Here is a 25,253-nt window from a genome sequence, read left to right as displayed (position 1 = left end):
TGTGTAAATACATACTTATATGTATACAAATACGTACATGCATATAAAATCACATTTCATTCAGTGAACCACTGTATTTTTTCCCGACTACAATTACAAAAAGATGATTCAGTTTCAGTCAATCATTTTCCAAAGAGGTCTGTAAAACTGTTATAGTCTTTTTTTCTTAAGAGCTCCTTAAACGGCTTTTTGTAAACAATCTACCAAAATTAGGAATTAGTTTTGATTCATATAACATACCTAAGTAACTGCAAAATCCACTATCCAGCAAGCGAAGTAAGGTACTTAGCTGTATTAACTGTGTCTTCATGCCTTGCATCTGTTCTTCAAAATTCTGATGCTTTAAAAGGAAAGAATTATTATGACTCCATGGAGGATATAAATACTTTATACCACCCAGATAATCACATATTACAAAAGTGCCATTTATAAATTCAAACATGGACTTATCATTGTTCTGTTGATATCTGGGATAAACACTTAATTCTAAAATAGAACCTACAAAGATGGACAAAATTTGGTTTGGTTGTCTTGGCAAGGAAAATTTTTTCTTTTATTCTCTTCTAAAACAAAATGCAGAGACATCATCTCTGAAGTGAATACTTCATTTACTTTTCCATCAAGAACAAGAAATTTAATGGTAAAGTGTCATGCAACTATACATAGGAACATTAAGGAAAACAAACAGTTGCCAAATTATTTCCTTTCATTCTATATCTCAAATTATAAAATGAAATCAACTTTTTTTTTGGTTGGGTTTCTTTTTTTAAATCCACTTCTAACTAAGTACTTCTCCACATTAAACTGATACAAATGACCAGTTGCTTTGGTGCATTTCTTAGCTTTTAACAATTCCTTAGATCCTTTGGAAAGTATTATAATAAGCTTTCATCATATAAAATTTATGTATATAATAGCAGAATTAAGTGTCACCATATGTTAGCATTTAGAAAAGGAAAAGGTAATCACTACAAGCCGCTGCAGGATCATTAAGAACAATATAAGCCCATTCTCCAAAAAACAAATGGTCAAAAGATATGAACAGTTAGTTTTCGAAAGAAGAAATGCAAGCTAGCAATATCATGTGAAAAAAAGGCTCCAAATCATTAATAATACAAGAAATACAAATTAAAACACTTCTCAAATTACATCTTACATATACATCATATGGCAAAAATGACAAAAGATGAAAAAGGAAACTGTTGCAAGGACTATGGGAGGACAGGCACACTAATGCTCTGTTGGTGGAGCTATGAACTGGTTCAAAAATTCTAGAAAGGAATTCAGACAAAAGGAAAGGTTTCAAAGAAACCTGGAGAAATTTGCATGAACTGAAACTGAGTGAAGTAAAACAGGACTCTGGAGAGCAATTTGTACCATAAATGTCAATACAATATCAAATCAGGATGCCAGGGGACCAATGATGAAACTACATGTGAAGGACTCAAGGTACAGAATGAGACATATATTTTCGTTTTTTGAGACATTTTTTTTTGGACACAGGCAATATGGGTTTGGGTTTTGGGTTTGTTTGTTGGTTTTGGGTTTTTTTTGTTTTTTAGCTTAACTATATGCACATTTGTTACAAGGACTTCCCTTTCCTTTTTTTTTTTTCCAATGGGAAAATTGGGGGGGGGAAGGAGAAAGAAAAGGGCAGGGTAGTGATGAGGCTACTTTAAAAAAAAAGAATGAAACAAAGAAAGAAAAGAGGATCATTGAAGCATTTTTAAAATGCACAGAAGGAAGGTTAGAATCACAGAAGCAGAAAAGCTCTGAAAGTTACATGGCAATTTTTTGGATTCTAAAAGAAACGCAAGCTGTACATAGTGATTTACAGATGTACAATCCTCTTTTTCTGCTCTATTATATACATATGAAAGTGCTCATTTAATTCAATATTGATTAATTAATGAATTTTAAAAATTTCAAAGCAAGCAACACTAGCCTTCAAATAATTTGAAAACATATTATTTCTTGCCCAGGAGAAACAAAAGTTAAATGTACCCAAGTTTAATACTAAAACAGCCATCTTAAAAGTTTAATAAATCATGGATTATGTTTACTTGAAAAGTGGAGACCAGATAAATCAACAGACAGGAAGAGCTAGATGAGAGAAGGAAAGGAAGCAAAGAAATATGAAAAATCAAAAGGAAACAAACTAAGAAAAACTATAGAGAATAGCAGTAGAACAAAAAAGGTGAGAAATGCTGTTGCTTGCTCTAAATATTTCTCACCTCAAAATGAATTTCTTTTTAAAAAATAGTTCAGTAGGCTATTTTCATGTACCACCCAACCCATAACATATGGAACATGATGAAAATTTGAGATTTGTCAAAGAGATCAAAAAAAGAGGCCAGGACCTATTTACATGAAAATATGTATAGCAGCTCTTTTTGTGATGGCAAAGAATTGGAAATTGAGGGGATGCTCGTCAATTGGGGAATGGCTGAACAAGCTGTGGTATGTGACTGTAATGGAGTATCATTGTGCTGTAAGTAATGACTAGCAGGATGGTTTCCGAAAAACCTGGGAAGACTTATGTGAAGTGAGCAGAACCAGGAGACCATTGTACATAGTAACAGCAATACTGTATGATGATTAATAATGACTTGGCTATTCTCAGCAACACAATGATCCAAGACAATTCCAAAGGATTCATGATGAAAAATGCTATCCACCTCCAAAGAAAGAACTGATGCAGTCTTGAATGCAGATCAAAGCATACCATTTTTCACTTTCTTTAATTTTTTGTGGGCTTTTTTTTCCCCTCTGGGTCTGTGTCTTCTTTTACAACATGATTAATATGGTAATATGTTTTGCATGATTGAATATGTATGACCTATAACAAATTGCTTACTGTCTTAGGGAAGAGGGGGGAAGTGAAGGAGGAAGGGATGGAGATAATTTGGAACCTAAAGTTTTACAAAGTTAATGTTAAAAATTGTCTTTACATGTCAATGGGGAAAATATAAAATATTATTAAAAAATGAAGAGAAAAGAAAATTTAAGGGTTGTTTTGAGAAAATAGTTGAAATCTGCCTAGGAGTGCTTCTGGTTCATCAAATACAGGCACAAGAAGAAAAACATGAAAGTAAGAATACATGTGTAATTTTTATGGGACCTAAACCTACCTATATCCCTGCTTCTCACTTCTTACTTTTCTCTATACCATGCCTTCCTTTTCAAAAATCTCCTCTAAGCATCCTCTTCTTCCTCTTTAGTCACGTCACTAGATTTCCAATTCTGTCAATATCTATTTTTGGTTCTCTTGTTACTTATCTGCGCTAAGCTCTCATCTTTTCCCTTAGAATCCACTATTTTTAGATGACTTCTCTCTATTTCCTTGTTAATGCTCTGATTACATTATTCTGGGTACTTACACTGTTTCAAATGGTTTTAAGTTGAAGACAGGCACAATGTCCTATAATGCTAATAATTATACGTTTCTGAGGAAAATATCAATGAATTACAAAGAAAGGGGGGTGGTTAAACAAGGAAAAAATTAGAAAAGTTGAAGAATTATTATAATGACAAAGCCCAAGGCCATATACTACATTCAGGAGTAGTAGAGCTATTACTTAATGTATGATTAAGCCTTGTCTCAAACAGATAAAAAGATCAAGATCAACTATTCTACATGGGAAAAATTCATTTACTTGATCAATATTCTAGAAAGGCCCATGATTCTTCCGCAGATATGAATGCTTTTTTATATTAAATTCTGATCTTTCTGCTATTTACATTCTTAAAAATACTTTTTTCTATTAAAGAAAATAATGTCAACATTCCCAAGTCTTGAGGGACCACTAAAGTGGGAAAAAAAAAACTGGAAAAAATTCATACAAATAATTTCCTCAAGCCATCTAAATCCACAAATTAAAAAGACCTACATAAGGAAAATTTTATCACTAAAGCTACAATTGGTAGGTCCAAAGTAAAGGAAATCTTTTTCTTACCATTTGGTCCATATAAGATACAAAGCACCAAAAAGCATCCACCTCATTTTCCATTACATACAAAAGAGGGGAAAGCAAGTCACTCATTCCTTGGACATATCCTACAAGAAAAAAAGGGGAAGAAGAGATTAATATATTGCAAACTTAAGTTAACACATTACCAAATTTTAATATTGGTAAATATGAATGTACTTTAACAATGGCAAAATTTTAATACCCTTACATGCTCTTAAAGACACATATGAATGTCATTCGTTGTTTCAATGAAAATTAATTGAACATCTGCTATATAAAGGAGGCAGAGAAACAGCACAGCACAGTGAATAGAAGGCTAAACTTGGAATTAGTAAAAGCTAGGTTCCAGGACTTCCCCTAACACATACTAACTGTATGAGCATGAGCAAGTTCTTAAAGCTCTCTCTGTCTCAGGCAACTCTGTAAGACTATGTTATAGACGACTTACTTATCTGTAGTGTGGGAAGACATTTCTACACCAGGAAATCTCTACAATGATCAAATGACAAATACAGACTAAAAGAAAGTATGAGGCACCAACCTAAGAAAACTGCTTGAAAATTCCATTAAATCAGGTTTAGTCATTTAAAATGTGATCCAGCATACGACAATTAATACTCTCTCAAACAGCTGAATTTAAAGGTAGCTTCAGTCAACATTTCAGAAGACCATATGGATACACATTTTATTACCTACAACTTTCTTGGGTAACCAAAAAAAGGTGGTATCTTAGTAAATTTCTGAAAGGTTATATACTTTTCTAGTCTATGCAGTCAACAGTCACAAGGAAATTCTCCAAATCATCAAGAGAGGACCTATAAGCAACTTAAAGAAAAGAATGAATTATTTCTCTCTCATGACTTAGCAAAATGGTATTGCTGTAGCTACCTACACCTACACACACACACACACACACGCATGCATTCACATTATCAAGGAGAAATATAACTAAAAATTATTGTTATGCAATGATGAGAGATTTTTAAAGACAAGTAATGTGCTGAAAAATGTTTATGAAAAATATTTACTATAATAATAGCTCTCTATCTTAGTATCTCATTCCTCTAAGAGACTATATGATCCTTGGGGACCGGACTATCTTATCTAAATACTGTTATCTTCTTTACATTTTAGCTTAGAGCTCAGCCCACAAGAAATGATTAGTTTGTTGTACCGTGATTTTATAAAGAATTCTCCCAAATGCTTCGTTATTCATTGTTGTTGTTAAGTCGTTTAAATGTCCAACTCCTCATGATCCCATTTGGGGTTTTCCTGGCAAAGATATTGGAGTGCTTTGCCATTTCCTTATCCAGCACTTTTACTGATGAGGAAACTGATGCAAAAAGGGTTAAGCGACTTGCCGGGGTCACTCTGCTAGTGAGCGTCTTCTGAGGCCAGATTTCAACTCAGGGAGATGAGTCTTCCTGACTCCAGGCCCCGTGCCACCTACTGTGCCCCTCCCACCCCATGCTAAATATAAATATTTGCATTTTCAAGGAAAGAAAGGAATAAAAACAGCTGAGGATGTAGGGAAATCCCAATAAGGATGTTCCTTCTATCATTTCATAACAATACCTATTCTATAATTAATTGTCCCAAAAGAGTTGCCTGGAATGTTGAAAAGTTAAATGACTTGTCCAGGATCACACAGCCAGTCTGTGACAAAAGCAGGATATGAATGAATCAAGGTCTTCATGACTCCAAGGCTCTATCATGCTGCCTCTCATAAGAAAGACTATTCTTCCAACAGCATGAAGGACAGATGGAGGGTGGAAGAAATGGGGAGAGGTAGTGAAGGCAGGAAGACATATGAAAAGGTAAGGAGGATAATAAAATAAGTCTGAAGGGCTGATAAAAGTTTATACTTAAGTTTGCAATATATTAATCTCTTCTTCCCCTTTTTTTCTTGTAGGATATGTCCAAGGAATGAGTGACTTGCTTTCCCCTCTTTTGTATGTAATGGAAAATGAGGTGGATGCTTTTTGGTGCTTTGTATCTTATATGGACCAAATGGTAAGAAAAAGATTTCTTTCACTTTGGACCTACCAATTGTAGCTTTAGTGATAAAACTTCCTTATGTAGGTCTTTTTAATTTGTGGATTTAGATGGCTTGAGGAAATTATTTGTATGAATTTTTTCCAGTTTTTTTTTCCACTTTAGTGGTCCCTCAAGACTTGGGAATGTTGACATTATTTTCTTTAATAGAAAAAAGTATTTTTAAGAATGTTACATGGAAACAAGACCTAGAAACTGATTAGTTGGGGAATGGGGAAAGAGAAGAATCAAACATAACCCCAATATTTCAAACACAAGAGACTGAGTAAATGATGGTACCAAAGCCAGAAACAATGAAGAAAGAAAGTAAAACATGTTTTTGGGGAAAGAGAATACTCTATTTTTAATGTCAATGGGCCATCCAAGTGAAACGTAAGCAACTGTGGATGCAAATGTTCTGTTTTTCCAGTGCATACCAACACTTTCCCAATTATCTAGGTTTAAAACCTTAGAATCATCTTCAACTCCTACATACCCAATGAACTGCCAAATCCTTAGATTCCACCTCCACAAGAGCTCTCTCATCCAACCCCTTCTCTCTACTCAAATGGCTACCATTCTAGTGCTTGACTTCATCATTTCTCATCTGGCCTACTGCAATAGCCTCCTAACTTATTTTCCCTGGTGCCCCTTCCAATATATCCTCCATAGAGCTGCCAAAATAATATTTTTTTTTTTAATTTAATTTTATTTTTTATAGGCAACTGGGGTTGAGTTGCGCAGGACACATAGCTAGTAAGTGTCAAGTGTTTGGTCTGAGGCTGGATTTGAACTCAGGTCCTCCTGACTTCAAGGCTGGTGCTCTATCCACGTACCACCTAGCTGCCCCTCCAAAATAATATTCATAAAGCATAGATCTAACAATCAACAAACTCCAGTAGTTCCCTATTACATGCAGAGTTATATACAAAATCCTATTTGGCATTTAAAACCCTTTACATCTTGGCTCTAACCTATACCTATTAGGCTTATTATAAATTACTCCCTTTCCTGAACTCTGTGGTCCAGCCACCTGGGCGTTCTTGCTGTTCCTCTAACAACATTCAATACCTTCATCTCCCTGTCCCTCACACCTTAATGCATTATCTCCTAGTTTACTTCAAGGCTTTGTTCAAACACTATCTCCTACAAAAAAATCTTTCCTTATCTCCTACAATGACTACAGTCATGCTCCATGAAGTTACCTTCTATTTTGTATTTACTTATATATGTGCATAGTATATACCTAGATCAAATATAAGTTTCTTGAGGACAGGGACTTTCACTTTTGTCCTTCTTTTGTCTCTTAGAAGGTGCTTAATAACTCCTTGCTGATTGATCAGAATATCCAGCAGAGTTAAGAGTTATCACAACCATACAATGGGTTAAATTTACCTAAAAACTATAAAATAATCTACTGGTAAATATTTTGCTCAGATATTTACTAGAGGGATAAGAACTGGACCTTTCATTTTACTGGTATCAGGAACCTCTGGATGAGGAAACTTCCTCCACCAACAAAGGTTTGTACATTCTGTGCAATTTATAGTACTAGAGATTTGTCTAGAGTACAGAGTTTGAGTCACTTGTCCATGGTCACACTAGAACATTTTAAACATATTTATACACACACACACACACACTCTCTCTCTGTCTCTCTCTCTCTCTCTCTCTCTCTCTCTCTCTCTCTCTCTCTTCAATTCTCAGGAAAAGGGCAAAAAGTAGCCTTATTTATTGGGTAAACAAATAATGGGTGCTCCATTCCATTAATAATTTATCCAATTACTTTTGGAACTTCTAAAGTAATCATATAATTATACTCACTTATCTTTTTTTAAAAAGCCACTGCTCTTTATTATACAAATTACCTTTCCAAAAAGCTAATTTTCACTACATATAGGAGGAACAGCAAAATAGCAGATCTAAAAGTTAATGCATATAAAATTATGTAGTCCTTTTTAAAAAAATCTATTTTTCTTCTCTCAGGAAATTTGTGTTCACCCTTCTTTATCTTCCCTCTCTACATAATCCAGGAAGCATAAGCAACAATATTTCTAATCCAATTTCTCTATTACTGGTTCAATTTACATGTCCTTTCTCCATTTCTCATCCTACCTCACTTTCTCCTCCTGCTACTGAGGCTACTCATGATCCTGTCACAATTCCCACATTTGCTATAAATTCCACACTAGAATAGCATAACTGGTAGGCACTTCAGACAGATTTGTCAACACAAAATAAAGTCACTAGTTCTCAAAAATAAACAAAACCCCAGTCTTAGAATCCTTGTTTTCATCAAGCAATGCCCCCATCTTCCTTTTTAATTTTTTTTTTTAACTTTGAATTCCCTTGAGTTCCTGCAATCAGACTTAAATATTATTAAATAGACACAGTGATCAGGGACTTCTACTAACAGGAATAAAAATTCATACTAAGTTATTTCACTCAAGATATTATTAGTGCCTTTTTTATATTATTGTTTTAATTTTTGCATTTTTATTAATATTAAATAAATTCTTAGAAGGATGAAGTTATGGTCTGAATTGGGATAACAACTAGATTCTTGACCTTGGCCAAATCATATCCTCAATAAGCTTTAACTGTAAAAGAGCGAGTTTGACAACAAGGTCTGAGGTCCCTTCTAGCCTTTAAAAAATTATTAAGTTCTATTCTCCAATTGTTCAAGAAATTATTTCTCATTTAAAGAATTCCAAAGATTTGAAGTTTATCATTCACTCTAATTCCTTTGTGTTTGGAATAGGTAAAGACAAAATACAACAAAATCATTAGTTATTAATGCTAATAGTGACATTCAACCCTCCACCTCACTTTAATAACTTGTTTTTTCTCAATACTTCCAGGACCTAAGTTAAAAGGTGAAGTGAAAATTAATTAACAGCTTAATTGCAATAAGGTAACTAATGACCATGGGGGTGGGCCATGAAGTACAGACACAGAAATACTGGATTTGGACCTTGAATACCTGATTTGATCTAGCTCTTCCACTTCTGTGACCTTGAGCAAGTCACTTAACTCTCCTAAGCTTCAATTTCCTCATTACTGAAATGAGAATGGACTAGTGATCTCTAAGATCCTATACTGTAACCCTATTAATGGGAATGCCCAAGGACATATTTTAATTGTCTTGGGGGGACCAGAAATGAAGTGTCAGATGACTGAGTACTCTCTGCATCACTGTAGCATTAGTTATGCTTCAGGTACAATTAAATCCAGATCCCTAACCCTCAGAATGGTTCTAAGTTAATCTTAGGGCTTGTCTCAAACTATAAAAAGTTTGAAATAAAAGTGACAGGGGATACAGACTAGCACAAGTACTTAGCCATGTAAAGAGCTTATTCCCAAATCTGAAGGACGTAGCTATGATTATTACTGTTATAGACAACAGCATTAATAGCTTTATAATTCTATTAGGAATTGTTAGAACAAAGGGTATGATTTATTATTCCTGTGTGCTCCCAGATTTCTTATAAATATTTTATTGGCCAGGAGGATATAACTTTGGTAAATTTACTGACCAACAGTGATTTTAGCAATAGGTTGTATTCATGCTCTGACCTGCAATATTACCGATAACTTAAATCAGATTTTTTACTATACATGGTTTGATTTGGAAGATAGATGAGAATGTGAAACAAACATGAGATGAAACAGGAGAATCATGGAATCACAAAATAGGAAGATCTATCTAATGCTGTCTAGCTGACAAAAATGATTCTTTTACCACTGAATGACTTACCTATATACTGAGATGTATACCTATATGACTTACCCATACACTTATGTACCCAATATTAAGTTAACTTCATTTACACAAGCAATGAAAAGCTCTTCTAAATATAATCATCTTAGCAAATTTAAGTTAATCCATGTATGCAAGATTAGCAAACTTTCCTAATCACAATGGCTACAATCACTGGGAGTGGGGAAAAAAAGAGAGGGAGAGGGATTGAAGTCCAAATTGACGACTGCCCCTAAGGTCCTTCTTCCACTCAGTTCCTGTGAATCTGCTCATCAACGACAATCAGATTTAACGTAGAGACCCAGAGACCTGGGGTCTGGATCTGAGTATACATCATACTGTATGTCTGAGTCACTGTTCATCTGTGTGCTTGTGGGAATGAGGAGTCACACACTTGCATGCCTAGGAGTACTGCCTGACTTGTAGCACTTATGCTCCTTCTTGGTACCTCATCCACAATCACCTCACATCACCTTAAGGATGAATTCATTTATAAATTCCTGGAAGGAAGTTATGTTTAACTTCTGACTAAGGACCTCTAAAAATAAAGAACTCACTGGCTCCCAAGGCAGCCTAGTGCATTTCTGGATAACTCTTAATTATCAGAAATTTTCCCTAATTTGCAGGAAGCCTGCTTCTCTGTAACTTTAATCAACTGGTCCTACTTTTGTTCTCTTGGGAATAGAAGAACAACTCAAATCCCTTTTCCAAGAGACAACTATTCAGATACTAAAAACAGCTACAATCTTTGCACATCCTTTATCCCAACCAACCCAAAGCAAACTGAAAGAACTTTTTTTTTTCTGATGAGGCCGCTAGTATCAGCTGAAATGCTTATCTGGTCTTCATATTAACTTGATATGCATATTACTCTTGCAACTGAGGTGTGGCTGAACAGAACCAGCTAATATTTTTTAGAAGAGAAAACAATGATTTATCTTGTTACTTGATGGAGCAGAAAGCAGTAGCATAATCAAATTGGTACAGCATTTTCAAATGTGTGAATGGAGGATCTGGGAGGCAGATCACACCCTGATTGCTTGGTCCCCAAGTCTTGCTTTCTTGGTTAGAAAGGTATCTGTTTAGTAGTAGATAAATGTCCAAAGGTTGGAAGATTATTTTAAAGATTCATTCTACTTGCTCCCATATTTTCAAGTCCTTGACTATATCACTGTCAGAAATCCAATAACAAGCATGTATTAAATACTTTATAAGTACAAAGTACTGTGTATTTTACTCTAGAAATAAAGTTACTTCTTTCTAAGAAGTACCTTCATGATGTCACTGATCCAACACATAAACGGATAAGTATGTTCACAATTACTTGATATGGTAAAGAACACCAACAATTAGGATAAGAAAAGTTTTACCATAAAAGTGGCACATGGACTGATCCTTAAAGAAAACCAGAGGCTCTGATTCTTATAACCTAGCCACTGCTTACCCATGTTCAGACTCCTTAACAGTCTGCCCAGTATGACAATGTTCTGATAAACCCTGTCTTTGGCTGAAAAAAAAAAATCCAAAGAGAGGCCGCTCTGGCCGGTGGTCTGGTTGGCATGGAGTCCCAGAAGCAGAAGTGGAGTGAAGTGGCAGCAATGGCAATGGCAAAGAGTCCAATGGTGGAGGCGGCGACTGCCGGGGCCGAGGGTAAGGGGACCATGGGCAGCAACGGCGGAGGATTCGGGCCGCCAGTCCTACCAGATGTGTGGGCGGGCGTGGCAGCAGTGGGTGGCTCCGGTGGGCCGGGAGAGGCCTGGCCCCGCCACCCGGTCTCCCACTCTCGACTGCTGCTGACAGGGCCACGCCGCTCAGTCCCTTGTACTTGTGGCAACCACCATGGAGCTTAGACTCAGACAACGAGCACCCCAAGCCACACTGCCTGCTGCGGATCAAGCGGGACATCATGGCCCTCTATAAGGAGCCGCCCCCTGGCATGTCTGTTGTGTTGGATCCCCTGGACATGACTAAGATCCATGCATTGATCACAGGTCCATTTGACACTCCATATGAAGGGGGTTTCTTCTTGTTCCTGTTTCGCTATCCTCCAGATTATCCTATCCGCTCACCGAGGGTTAAACTGATGACCACAGGCAATAATAGGGTAAGGTTTAACCCCAACTTCTACAGCAGTGGGAAAGTCTGCCTGAGTATTCTGGGTACTTCGGATGGCCCTGCCTGGAGCCCAGCCTAGAGCATCTATTCCGTGCTGATCTCCATCCAGTCACTAATGAATGAAAACCCCTACCACAATGAGCCTGGCTTTGAGGAGGAGACACCCCAGGAGACAGCAAAAAGTACAATGAGTATATCCGGCATGAGACCATTAGAGTGGCAGTCTGTGACATGCTGGAGGGAAAATGTCCCTGCCCTGAGTCCCTGAGGGATGTGATGGAGAAATCCTTTATGGTATATTATGACATCTATGAGGTGGTGTGCAAAGACGGACTACACCTCCAAGACCATGAAATGCAGGAACTTTTGGGGAGAAGCAAGGCTGCTTTGACTATGAGTGTCTCCTGATTCACCTCTGGGCAATCCGTCTGAAGATGCAGGAGAAACGTCAGCAGGACAGTGCTGAAATAGACTCTGATAGCAGTTCATCTAAAACAGAGACAGATACGCAGGGGAGTTCAAGGGCCTAGATGCCCCCCACCCCATCCCTGGGGTGGAGCGGCACCACATCTCCCTCCAGCCTCAAAAGCATCCTGCCTGAGGCAAGAACCAAGGACACTCAGACCCCAGGGTGGGAGTGGGCTGTTGTTTGCAGCCTACTTGGCATCCTGGTACCAAGGACCATTTTCATCCCATGCCTAGGGCCAATCCCAAGGTACTGATATAGGAGAGCCTGGAGCATGGTTCTTGTGAAAACTGATGACATTTCCACTGGGCAGTTTGTTGGGGATAGAAGGCAAAGACTGCAACTCCCAGAGGGGCTTGCTCAGAACAGTCAATGGGGATGGGGGAGGGGGGGTGAGACAGGGTCAAGGGAGTGGGGAGAGAGGGAAACATGGAGGGTGTCACATGACCTGTTCAGGGTCTGGGTGTCTGTCTTTCAGTCTTGAAGCTGGGCCTTCCCCTTGCTTAGCCTAGTCCAGCCTAGTGTAACCTCCTGGACCTCATTTCCTGTCTGCCACCATAATTTTGTTTTCCCTAATATATAGTCACTGTTCTAGACAGACCAAAGAGAAGGAACAGTGGTGGAGTCTGGGCTACTGGTCAGAAAGCTTTACCTAGCACCCAAAAAAAAAAATGAGAGAGATGGAGGAAAAACTAAAACAAAAAATAAGAATAACCCAAGAAAAACAAGAACACTATGAAAGTCAACCAATTAGAAAAGGAGATCCAGAATCTTAAGGAACAAAATGACACCTTGAAAATTAGAATTGGGCAAGGCAAAGACAGCAAAATTATAACAGATCAAGAAATAATTAAACAAAATATGAATAATGAAAAAATAGAAGAGAAAATGAAACATCTATAAGAAAAACAACAGATCTAGAGAATAGATCAAGAAGAGAAAACATGAAAATAAGTGGATTAACTGAAAGCTATGATCAAAAAAGAATCTTGATACAATAACACAAGAAATAATTAAAGAAAATTGTCCTGAAGCATTAGAACGAGGGGAGGAAAGTAGAAATAGAAAAAAATCCATCAATCACCACTTAAAATATACCCTGTGAGGAAAACTCATTGGAATATTATAGTCAAATTTTGAAACCCCAAGCTCAAGCATAAAATATTAAAAACACCAAGAAAAACAATTTAAATATGACGGTGCCACAGTTAGAATCACACAAGACCTAGAAGCAAAGACATTAAAAATACCCCACAGGTCTTAGAACACTATATATCAAAGAGCAAAAGAACTGGGGTTCTAGCTGAAAATATCATACCCAGCAAAGTTCAGCATAATCCTGAATGAAAAAAGGACATTTAATCAACTGTCAGACTTTCAAGATTTTACTAAAAAAAAACAAAAACAAAAAAAAAACCAGACTTGAAGTTTCAACACACAAAAGCCAAGAGAAATATAAGTTACCTACCAAAGACTGATTATGAGGGATTCAATAAGGACAGACTGTTTACTTTTTATATATGTAAAATATAAAACATATGTCTAAGATTCTTATTAATAATTGGGTAGCTCAAGACATCTCCAGAGGTCTTGTGATGGAAAATGCTATCCACATCCAAAGAAAGAACTATGGAAGTTGAATTGCTATTTTTTTCCTCTTCTGTTGAGTTTTGTTTCCTCTTTTTGATGGTTCCTCCTATTGGTTTTAGTTTTTACTTACAACATCACTAATGCGAAAATATGTTTAATAGGAATGTAATTGTATAGCCTATATCAGATTGTGCGCTGTCTTGGGGAGGAAGGGGAAGAAAAATTTTAAACTCAAAAGCATATGGAAGTGATTATTGATAAATAAAAATAAATTTTAAAATATAAAATTTAAAAAAAGGAAAAAGAAAAAGAAAACCAGAGCTTAAAAGAGGTAGAGGTGGAGAGGACTGTTTAGGAAGACCTTACATTTGGTCTAATACCTGCAGTTCACAGATGAGGAAATAGAAAGCATAACTATCCTTCCAACATTGCATGGTTGGATAGTAACAGAATTGGATCTAGAACAATTCTCTGAGTTTTTCAGTACATCATGCTGCCTACCTCAATGTCAAACTTGGACTTGCAGGAATAGTAAAAAATCAAAAGAAAAATATAAGCTCCTTGTAGCAAGACCTTTTCATGTTTGCCTTTGCCTGGCACCTTAGGTAACTGCCTTGCTTAACAGCAAAAACTTATTAAACGTTGGACTAAATTAGGAACGCCAGATGCTTGGCTCAATAGGACACGGTGTCAAGGATCTGTTATTTTAATCCTAACGTTGAGTAGTAACATCTCTGTACAGTGAAACCTAGGCTAGATGGAAGCCTGGAACAAGAGTCACCTTGGCTACCTGGGTCTTCCAAAAAGCTGAGAGTTCATGTCTTTTAAGAGTATTTTCTCTGGCAAAGAATTGGAAATTCAGAGGATACCCATCAACTGGGGAATGGCTGAGCAAGTTGTGGTATATGAATGTGATGGAATACTATTGTGCTATAAGAAATGACGAACAGGCTGACTTCAGAAAAACCTGGAAAGACTTGTATGGTCTGATGCTGAGTGAAGTGAGCAGAACCAAGAGAGTGTTGTACACAATAACAGCCACATTGTGTGATGACTAATATTGATAAACTTAACCCTTCTCAGCAGTACAAGGATCTAAGACATCTCCAGAGGCCTCATGATGGAAAATGCTATGCACATCCAAAGAAAGAACTATGGAAATCGAATTGCTATCTTTTTTTTTTCTCTTCTGTTGTGTTTTGTTTCCTCTTTCTGATGGTTCCTCCTATTGCTTTTAAATTTTACTTGCAATATCACTAATGTGAAAATATGTTTAATAGGAATGTAAAAAAAAAAGAGTATTTTCTCCCTTAACCACTTTAAATGAACAGCTTCATAAAATGTATTACATACTGTCCTGCCTTCCTTAAATAAAGTATGCTGAACACAATTTAACTTTTTCTTGGTTAGGATCATTAGAAATATCAATTTTGTACTATTTGGTAATTCAGTAATGTCCTTGAATTCATATCAAAGTACAGTTCTCACTTTATATAAAGTGAACCATTCTGTAGACTGCTATTATGCAATGCAATGCGAATTTGTTCATGGATGTGAGGAAGAGGGGAAGGTGGGAAGGAGGCAGGGAGGAGGCCGACACATAGTTTAAGGACACACAAGGGCCAGGGGCAAAGAAATAAGAACAAGAGAAGGAACACATGGAGTCCAGGGCCAGCCACATGGGGGCCTGCCACAGACAAGCATGGACAGGTGACAGACGGGGGGCCAGTAACTGAGCTCAGATGGAGAGAAGTCAGACACAGGGGGCCGGACACATGGGTAGGTGGAAAGAACAGGGAAAGGTCTCCTCTCTCAGCAGAGGAGGTCTCAAGCCAAGCCCCTGATCCAGCAGCAGCAACAGTACTAGCAGTAATAGTCTCTCTGTACCTCCATTTTTCTGTTTTCACTTGAAGGGTTTTAGTGGGCGGGATGGGGCCAGAACACCCAGCCAAGCGGCAGTAGCACAGAGAGAGCACAGTACTGTACAGTAAAGTTAACATAGGTGGTTTTTTGGAATGTGGATTTCCTTCAGCATTCTTTATGTAAAGTTAAATTTGTGTAATGCAAATTTACATAAAGTGAGAACTGTCTATATTCTGTTTAGGAAGGGGCTGTTTGCCCCTAGAATAAATGGTTAAGACTGCTGTGCTGCCTTTCTGTGCCCACTTCTATCTCTTCACTTCAAGTTAGTGGTCACTTTTTGCTGTTATCAATATGTCCACCTTCTTCCCTACTGTCTACCAAGTAAAGTTCAAACTACATAACCAAGCAGCTAAACTGGCCCTCTAGCATCACTATACCTTTTTAAGTCTCATTTTAAACTACTCTCCTCCATGTGACCTCTGCTCCAGAGAACCCCTATACATGCCTCATGCTTTCATTCCTTTGTTCACACTGTCTTCCTGGCCTCTAATGTTCTACCTCCTACCCTAAGCCCGAGTTTGATTATCTCAGCTTTCAGCCCTATTACTTCTCTAACTTAACTATTTCTGTTGGTGGGAACAATATTCACACATTTTTCCATGATCATAACTTTGGTGTTGTGCTTACTAAGTTTACAGACACATGTACTATCACTTTTACAATCTCTTTTCTATCTTGTGTGCTTTTCAAAAATTTTACTTTCTTACAATTTTGTGAATACCTGTACCTATCCATGGAAGCTAAGATAAAATTTATATAAAATTATTTTAAATTAAATTAGATCTAAATAACTCTCCCCAGTCCAAAGAGAATCATTTCACTAGAAAAAGCTAAACTTACTTTCCCTACTGCAAAATACTACCATAAAAATGTTTCAACTGCAAATGCAGTATTAAGGTTTGCTAAGTAAAAGATTCACAGACTCCCTCTCAGTTGTGAAAGATATCTTTAAAAGTTATTACAGAATAAAAAATTTCTGAAGATTTAGTTGTAAATATACTTCTAATGCACACTGTGAAGAAAGTAGTACAATTAATCTTGCTTTTCTGATGAGTTTTAATGTATTTTATTTTATACTTGATGTCCTTTGGAAGTATGTCATGGGCTTCAGGGGCAAGAATTAATGTATAAATTCATTTTAATTAAAGAAAGATTAAGGTTGATTAAATTAGTATTCAATAACACTTCAGATTCTAGAGTAGTGCTGACTGATACACATATTAATAAGCATAACTGTAAGGCCCTGAAGTATTTCATCAAAATTGTTTTCGTAGAAAATTAACATGTGGAGTAAAAAGGCCTGGGGCTGGGGGGGAGAAGTGATTTGCAGGAAAGAAGACCCTCAACAAGCCTTATATACTCCTTAAAATTAACAGAATTTTGAAGGACACAACTCATAACAATAACAACAGGAACAGAAGACAGAGCTCTGGGGATTACAAAGCCCTTCCTAAGCACTCTGTTACTCACAACAAGCCTGGGAGGTCAACACAACAGGCGTGAAGACCCTGAACCTCAGGAAGATTCAGGTAGTGGAGTGAAATTAAGAAACATCTTAATTTGGGCATCATCATGGGATGTGTTGTTATAAGGAAATTTTCCAGACAGCTAAAATATCAAAAATTGTTTTCTATTTAACTATCTTATACCTGATACACATTCTCCTGCCTCCTTAAACAGAGGGAACCAACATCATAAGAAGACTCAGTCAGGTTTCAAAAAATATGAAACACATGTAGCTTAGGTTCCTACTAAAAAACAAAAATGAGCAAAAGATCTGATTAACAATAGTTCTCCTTTTTTCCTTCAAGTAAAATTCAGTTACCACAAAAATGGTTACAAGGGCTCCAGAGAAGTATTAAGGACAAAACTTCTTTCCTCCCAAATTATAGGCCTGCTCAGAAAGTAAAACGAGGTAAGGAAAACCTTATCTGTTTGTCAATGAGGCTTCAATATTCTAGGTATATGAGTGAATGTGTTGTAAAATTGGGCAAAGTAAAAAAAAAAAGTATGACAAGAATTATTATTAAACTTTAACCTGCATTTCTCACTTGGTCAGTTGGAAGATCTAAACTCACTTCCCCCAAAAAGCCTTCCCTGACTAATTCTACCCCATTTTCTTCTCTTCTTTATTCTTCACCTCTTGACTTTTGCAGTATTTATATTAGCCATGTAGCATTTAGTGTCAAAAAGTAACTCTGTAAAGGTATTTCATGTACATATGTTTGCCTCCCTAAATAAATTTTATAGTCTTCAACAACAGAGACCTCGGTTTCTATGTCTTTAATGCCTCCCATCCCTAATCCCCACAGCAGATACTAAGGTGGTCAACTAAAAAGCCAAACTAAGTGAGTTATGAGGCAAAAGTCACACACTGTCCTTGCTATGGACTACAGAGAGGATCTTCAAGACCATCAATATCCCTTAATCTCCAAATTTTCCATCAGCACCACCACAGCTGCAGAACTCTATTCCCTCCCTACCCTCCCCACCAAATCATTTTACATATGAGGAAACTGAGACAGAGTGTTAATTGATTTGCCCACAGGTCACATAGCTGGTAAGTATCTGAGACTGGATCTGAACTCACAAAGATGATTTTCCTGACTCTAGGCCCAGCATTCTATTCGCCGCCATCTTTAATGCAAACATACCTAAATACAAGTATAGCTCATAGTGCTTTCATTTATAAAATGCTTTCCTTAGAGCAATTCTCTACAAATACTATTATCCCATCCCTGTTTTAAAGACAAGGAAACGAAGGATCAGAGGTCAAATGACTTGACCATGATCAAAGAGCGAAGCACCACTGCCAGGATTTGAGACCAAGTCTCTTGAAGTTCAATATTCTATACATTAACCATGATGCTGTGAAACCCTACTGTAATATTAGTCTTCATGTATACTGTTCCTATGGAACTTTTAACATCATAAATAACCTATATTCAAGTCACATTACTCGCTCATTTCCAAAGCTATAATGTAATGACAAACTATAGTTACTTAGCAATAACATATTATCTCCTAGCAGCTATTACATCAGGTAGCGACTTCTAGTCCCCATTCTGGTATAAGAGTCTTTAGTAAACTTTAAGCTCTGCCCTAAGAGGTGCCAGTCACTTAAGACTGCATGGCGGGGGGGGGCCAGCTAGGTGGCACAGTGGATAGAGGACCAATCCTGGATTCAGGAGGACCTGAGTTCAAATCTGGCCTCAGACAAATAACACCTACTAGCTGTGTGACCCTGGGAAAGTCACTTAACCCCACTGCCTAGCCAAAATAAGAAAAGTATGTATTAAGTACCATTAAATACCTACTATATACCAAGTACAGGGCTAAGCACTGAAGATATAAACAAAGGGGCAGCTAGGTGGCACAGTGGACAGAGCACTGGCCCTGAAGTCAGGAGGACCTGAGTTCAAATCCGGCCTCAGACCAAACACTTGACACTTTACTAGCTGTGTGACCCTGGGCAAGTCACTTAACCCCAACTGCCTAAAAGGGAAAAAAAAAAAAGACTGCATGGTAGGACACATGCCTATTCTAGGAATAATTGCCACAAGGCCTCTCCAGTTTTTCTAATCTCTTGAGAACTACACAGGAAAATGTCAAAGGAGCTTTAGTTTAGCTCTCATTAAGCAGGGATGGGAAAATAAAATAGCTCTCAGGTAATATTTCTTCAAAAATCTATCTTACTAAAGAAGATAATGATTTTCATATCAAATGTTAGGAAAGGGAAGGGACCTGTGATTTCACTGATATAAAAACTCCCCACTAAGGAAATTCTCATTATCAATGCATACCTTATCTTCAACTGCTAGTCTTAAAAAGTTCCCAAGAGTACTGAGATGTTAAGTGGCTCAAGGTCATACAGTCAATGTGTCACAGGCAGGACTTGAACCCAGGTCTTCCTGGCTTCAAGGCCAGTTCTCTATCCACTATATCATAGTGCCTCTCATCAACTGTTAAGGTACTCTTACTGAAGACATAAGATATAAAATGAAGCTGAGAATATCTGAATTAGAGCTAGAATTACTAAGCCAAATTAAAATTTTTGCTGGGAGGCTAGGTCCAACCCATTTCATTTATTTAAGTATATTGGAATGCATAGTGACCCTACAGTAGTCAAGAGATATAGTTATGGATGCTTTGCCTCAACTGAATGAATCATAACTTTAAGGAAGGACAACACTATGTAGTTACAGCCTGTCTCTTAAAAGGAAGAAACAATCCGCTGAATGTAATATTATGGCTTCTTGAGTTGGAAATCTACCATCTTCTTGAAGGAAACATTGTGGGGAAAGAGGATTTCACTGGCCTTTCTAGCCAAAAGGGCTAGGTGCCACTTAGCAGTTTGAGAAAGCAAGGATCATGAACTGAGGGGTCTGATACAGCATTTTAAATGATCATTACCTTCAAAAAGTGAGAATACTGGGAGGAATAACAGAAAGGTTCTGCCTACCTAGAAGAAGTGGGAATTTTAAGTGGCAACAGGAAACAACTTAATCAATTGGGCTTTGGGATCAAATGATCCAGGCAAAGTGTACAGAGACATTTGGGATATCTGATATATAGAGTTTAATATCACTGAATCTGATTCATCATCTTTCCCATTTCATAGATGAATTTCCCTAATGTCCTCTCTCAGCTAAGAACCTTGACATTTAGCTTACTTAAAAAATTAAGGCTATTCAACATAAGCTCCCTTTTTCCCCATTCTCTTTATCTCAAAAGCCCTTGACATCATCACCTACTCTCTCTTCTTTCCCCAAATCTCAGACAAAAAGATGGCCTTTCTCCAAGGCCAAGCCTTCCACATATGTGCTTAATCCCATCTCCTCCCATCTTCTGTAGCAGACTGTATAGTCAACTATCCTCCCCCTCCTCTCTCAAATCATCAGTCTCTACCTTTCAACTGTTTTCCCCTACTGCCTTCAAACATGCCTAAATTTCCCCCATTATTTTTTTTAAAAATCCACCGTTTCCCCACTTACTGTGAGTATTCCCCAAGGTTCTGCTCTGGGACCCTTTTTTTCTTCTCCCTCTATAGTGTCTTGGTAACTTCATCAATTTCCATGAATTTAAATACTATCTTTATGTATATGACTTCCAGTTCTATAATCCAGCCCTATTCTCTCCCCCAAGATTCAGCCCTAGATCAACAATTTCTTATTATACTTCTCAAGCTGAATGTCCCAGATATATCTTAAACTCATTATGTCTAGAACTGGACTCATTATCATCCCTCTAAAACCCTCCTTTCTCCCCAACTTCTCTATTTCTATTGAAAGTAATATCATCCTTCCAGTGACTCTGATTTGTAATCCTAGCATTGTCTCCAACTCTGCGGTTTCCCTCACCCTACATAATGTTTAGCTGACAAATTTTACCAATTCTAATTTCACAACTATTCTTGCAACTAACCGCTTCTCTCCACTCACACAGGTTACCTACCTTAGTTTACATCCTCTGACCACCTCTTGCCCAAATTATTGCAAGAGCCTCCAAGTCAGTTTCCCTGCCTCAAGTCACTCATCACTGCAATCAACCTATATTATGCAACCAAAGTAACTTTCCTTAAGTGTAAATCTGACCATGTAATGTCCCTTCTCAACCAATTCCTACTTGGCTTCCTACTGCCTTTAGGATAATAAGATAAACTCCTCCATTTAGCTTTTAAAGCACTTTAAAATATGGCACCAACTTATCTTTGCAAACTGGTTAAATATTATATATCCTCATCCAGCACTCTACGATGCAGATAAACTTGCCCTCATCACACTCCACTTCCCATCTCTGTGCTTTTTAACTGATTGTCTCCCATGCTTGGAATGCACTCCCTCTTTACATATACCTCACGGAGGCTCTCTTTTACTTTAAGATGTCACTTAGGTACCATCTTCTGCATAAAGACTTTCTGGCTGCCATAAATTTCTAGTACTTCCCTCTCAAGCTACCTTGCACTTAACTGCTTTGTACATATTTGTATTTGCTAACTTTATATTTATACTGCATATATTTTTATCTGTATTATCTTCCCTGTGAGAATATAACACTGACAGTAGGAATTATTTCATTTTTTGTACCTATATACCTAGGACTTAGAAGAATACCTAGCACAGACAAGGTATTTAATAAATACGTGTTGACTGACTGATTACATGGCAAGCCAGGAAGACTTCAGCTTGCCCTCTTTAAAACCTTAAGAGTCAAACTATCAGGGAGAGATTTTTGAATGGAAGAGAGAAAATTTAAAAATCCCCACATAAGCAATTCTATATTAGCTGGGGCACAGAAACACATACCATTTGGCAAATTATGATTAGGGATGTATGGAATAGGGATAAAATCATTCTTAATATTCTAGAGAAATGTTAATATAGTTGTTACCTAACCTGACAAATAACCTTGCCATTTTCTGGGAAACAACATATAACAGAAAACAGGTGGATAGGACTAAATGTTAAAAATCAAAATCACCCAGGCTCTAAAATACCAAGTATATAAAGGATCAGTAACAACAACAGGCACTAGCAATCAGAAAGAACTCTACATTCTAAGACGTAAAAAATCTTTTTAAAAGGTAATTTAAGAGAACTTACCCAAGTCAAAATCATACATACAATAGGTCATCAAAATGTCATGAAGTAAAATCAATCCTGGATTATCTTTGCCTTCATAAAACTTGTTTGTTCGGTCTGTTCTCTTAACATCTTTTTCTGAAAAGAAAAAAAAGCTTTCAGAGTAATTTAAATGCTTCCCAAAACTAATTTTATTAAGCTTAAATCTTTAAACTGCAACATTTTTCCTTATTATTCATTTTACATTGTTTCCAGGTTTTTAAAGTATAGACAAATGAAGTTATCAATGTCATTTTAAATACTTTGAAGCAGCTGTATAGACAGTAAAATATAATAAGCTTCTTTAAAATGAGATTTACTTGAGAATAGATTTTCCTTTTTTTTCCATTTTCTATATACATCTAGAAACTTTTTGATTAGATGGTAGAAAACATTTTCAATAAATTTAAAGCAACACTGAAAACTACTGCATTTAGTTAGTAATAAAATACATGTGATATTTAAAATAAATAACAAAAAGGCTATTATGCAATCCAGTTTAATCAAAAGGATTTTGTTTCATTCATAATTACTTGGGTTCTTAATTTGTCATAGTCCATAATCGTTTTTTATTTCAAGCAGCTTATTTATTCTCAGGCATCATCATTCAGTCAAAAATTACAAATTTTTATTGTGCTAAAATGAAAAATAAATTATAAGTTCTCTCCAAAAATTATTCTAAGACTATAAAAAGATACTATGATATAGTATAATTGGGTGTCTGTCTTCTGAAGTTATATAACCATTTCCCTATTTTAATTCAATATTAAATCACCAGTGAAAAAGAATTTGTAGAACTTCCAAATTATAAACTTACTACTTTGTAATCAGCTCAATTTGGGTATATCTCTGTCTTCCTACCTCATCCCCTCAAACACATATGTGAGTTGAAAAAAATTTTTGCTAGACTGGGGGAGGGTTGACTTTTTACCAATCATTAACCAAAATAAATTATCAATAAGAAAACATTGGGGGCTGCTAGGTGGTTGCAGTGGATATAGCACCGACCCTGGAGTCAGGAGGACCCGAGTTCAGACACTTGACACTTACTAGCTGTGTGACCCTGGGCAAGTCACTTAATCCTGACTGCCTAACCAAAAATCAATTAATTAATTAATAGAAAAGTAAGATAAAAAAAAATTTTTTAATTTTTTCAAAAAAGCAAAAAGAAAACATTGGTTTAGATGCACTGTGGCTAAGGTTGTTAGGGTTTGTTTTTGTTTTTATTTTTAACAATATTCCCCCTCTACAACATTGTTTCTAATACAGTAATATTCTCAAAGAAGTAAATCTATGCCTCTAAAACAGTAAGAAAACTTTCCGTTATATGTGTGTGTGTATTTTGACCAACAAAAATAATTAGTTACAAACTTAATAGCAGTTTTTTTATCAAAATGTGTCAAAACTGCCCATCTTAAATATATAATTAATTAATAATCCTACACCTAGTGGAAATTTTGGTAGCCAGAAACTACTCTGCCGACTTCCAGTCTCATATACTCCAACTACCTACTGGATGTCCTGTAGACATCTTAAACTCAACATGTCCAAAAGTGAATTTATCTTTTTCCCAAAAACCATCCCCACTTCGAACCTTTTCTATTACTGTCAAAGGTACCCATCTTCCTAGATACCTAGTGTATACATACCTCGGCTCACAAACCTAGGTATCATCCTCAAATACTCTCTCTCACTCCCCATATCAAATCTGTTCTCAAGGCCTATGGATTCTAGCTTCCCACCTTCCCTACCTTCCTTGTATATGCTCCATTCTCTCCTCTAACACTGTCCCCATCCTAGTGCAGGCCTTCATCTCTTCATGCCTGAACTATTGCAATAGCCTGCTGGTTGGTCTTTCTGCCACTCCAAACCATCCTCTACTCAGCCATCAAAATGATCTTCCTAAAGCAAAAATCCAACCATATCACTTCCCCCTACTCGATAAACTCCAGTGGCTCCCTATCACCTCTAGAATCAAATATAAAATCCTCTGGCATTCAAAGCCTTTCATAACCTTCCCACTCATACCTTTCCAATTTCTTACACTTTATACCCCTTAAACTCTTAATGTATTCTTTGATCCAGTGACATTGGTCACTTTGCTATTCCTTCAATAAAACACATCATTCTCCTGATTCCAGGCATTTTCACTGGCTATCCCTCATTCAAAATATGTTCTCCCTTCTTGTCTCTGATACCTCTACCTACCTTCCCTAGTACCTTCAGGTAACAGCAAAAATCCTCCCTTCTAAAGGAAGCCTTTCACAATCTCTTTCAATTCTAGTACCATCTCTCTGCTGCCTGTTTCCTATTTATTCTCAAGAAAACCCCAGGAACTGTCTTTTGTCTTTCTTTATATACCCAATGCTTAGCACACTGCCTGGCACACAGTAGGCTCTTAATATATGTTTAATGACTAATAGTGGATTTGTAATATTATCCATTAGAGGTAAGGAATTGCATACCTGCCTATCCAGTCCATAATTTTATCCATATATTCCCTTAAATTGCCACAGAAGGGCCTACCAAATGTGCTAGGGGGCCTTTCTCAGACTCTTCCAACATCTCAAGGGTATTAATGAATCAAGAAGGTTATCCATCTCTTGGATTTGTAATTATAATTGCTCCCTTTTTTTCCTGATTGCAGATTTCTTTCTTTGTTTTTTTTGCTAGATAACAGGGTTAAGTGACTTGCCTAGGGTCACACAGCTAGTAAGTGTTATGTGTCCGAGGTCAAATTTAAACTCAGGTCCTCCTGACTCCAGGGCTGGTGC

The 25,253-nt window shown here is 36.9% G+C and overlaps 1 protein-coding gene and 1 pseudogene across 3 annotated transcripts in view; one reads left to right on the top strand and one right to left on the bottom strand.

The window, feature by feature from the left end:
* TBC1D15 (TBC1 domain family member 15) overlaps positions 1–25,253 on the bottom strand; it is a 78,351-nt gene that overhangs the window by 7,624 nt on the left and 45,474 nt on the right. For all 3 annotated transcript variants that reach the window (XM_020968894.2, XM_020968895.2, XM_020968896.2), the window contains 3 exons: positions 22,462–22,578; positions 3,957–4,057; positions 241–340 (listed from right to left, as the gene is read on the bottom strand). In XM_020968894.2, the coding sequence (XP_020824553.1) occupies positions 241–340; positions 3,957–4,057; positions 22,462–22,578 (318 nt within the window). The remainder of the gene's footprint in view (positions 1–240; positions 341–3,956; positions 4,058–22,461; positions 22,579–25,253) is intronic.
* On the top strand, positions 11,370–12,410 carry LOC110195936 (ubiquitin-conjugating enzyme E2 Z pseudogene; annotated as a pseudogene).

Source organism: Phascolarctos cinereus, unplaced genomic scaffold (genome assembly GCF_003287225.1).
Source record: "Phascolarctos cinereus isolate Bilbo 61053 unplaced genomic scaffold, phaCin_HiC Scaffold_1;HRSCAF=81, whole genome shotgun sequence".
NCBI classification, from domain to species: domain Eukaryota; kingdom Metazoa; phylum Chordata; class Mammalia; order Diprotodontia; family Phascolarctidae; genus Phascolarctos; species Phascolarctos cinereus.
The sequence above is the reverse complement of the archived record's forward strand: the minus strand, read 5'-3'. Positions and strand labels throughout refer to the sequence as shown.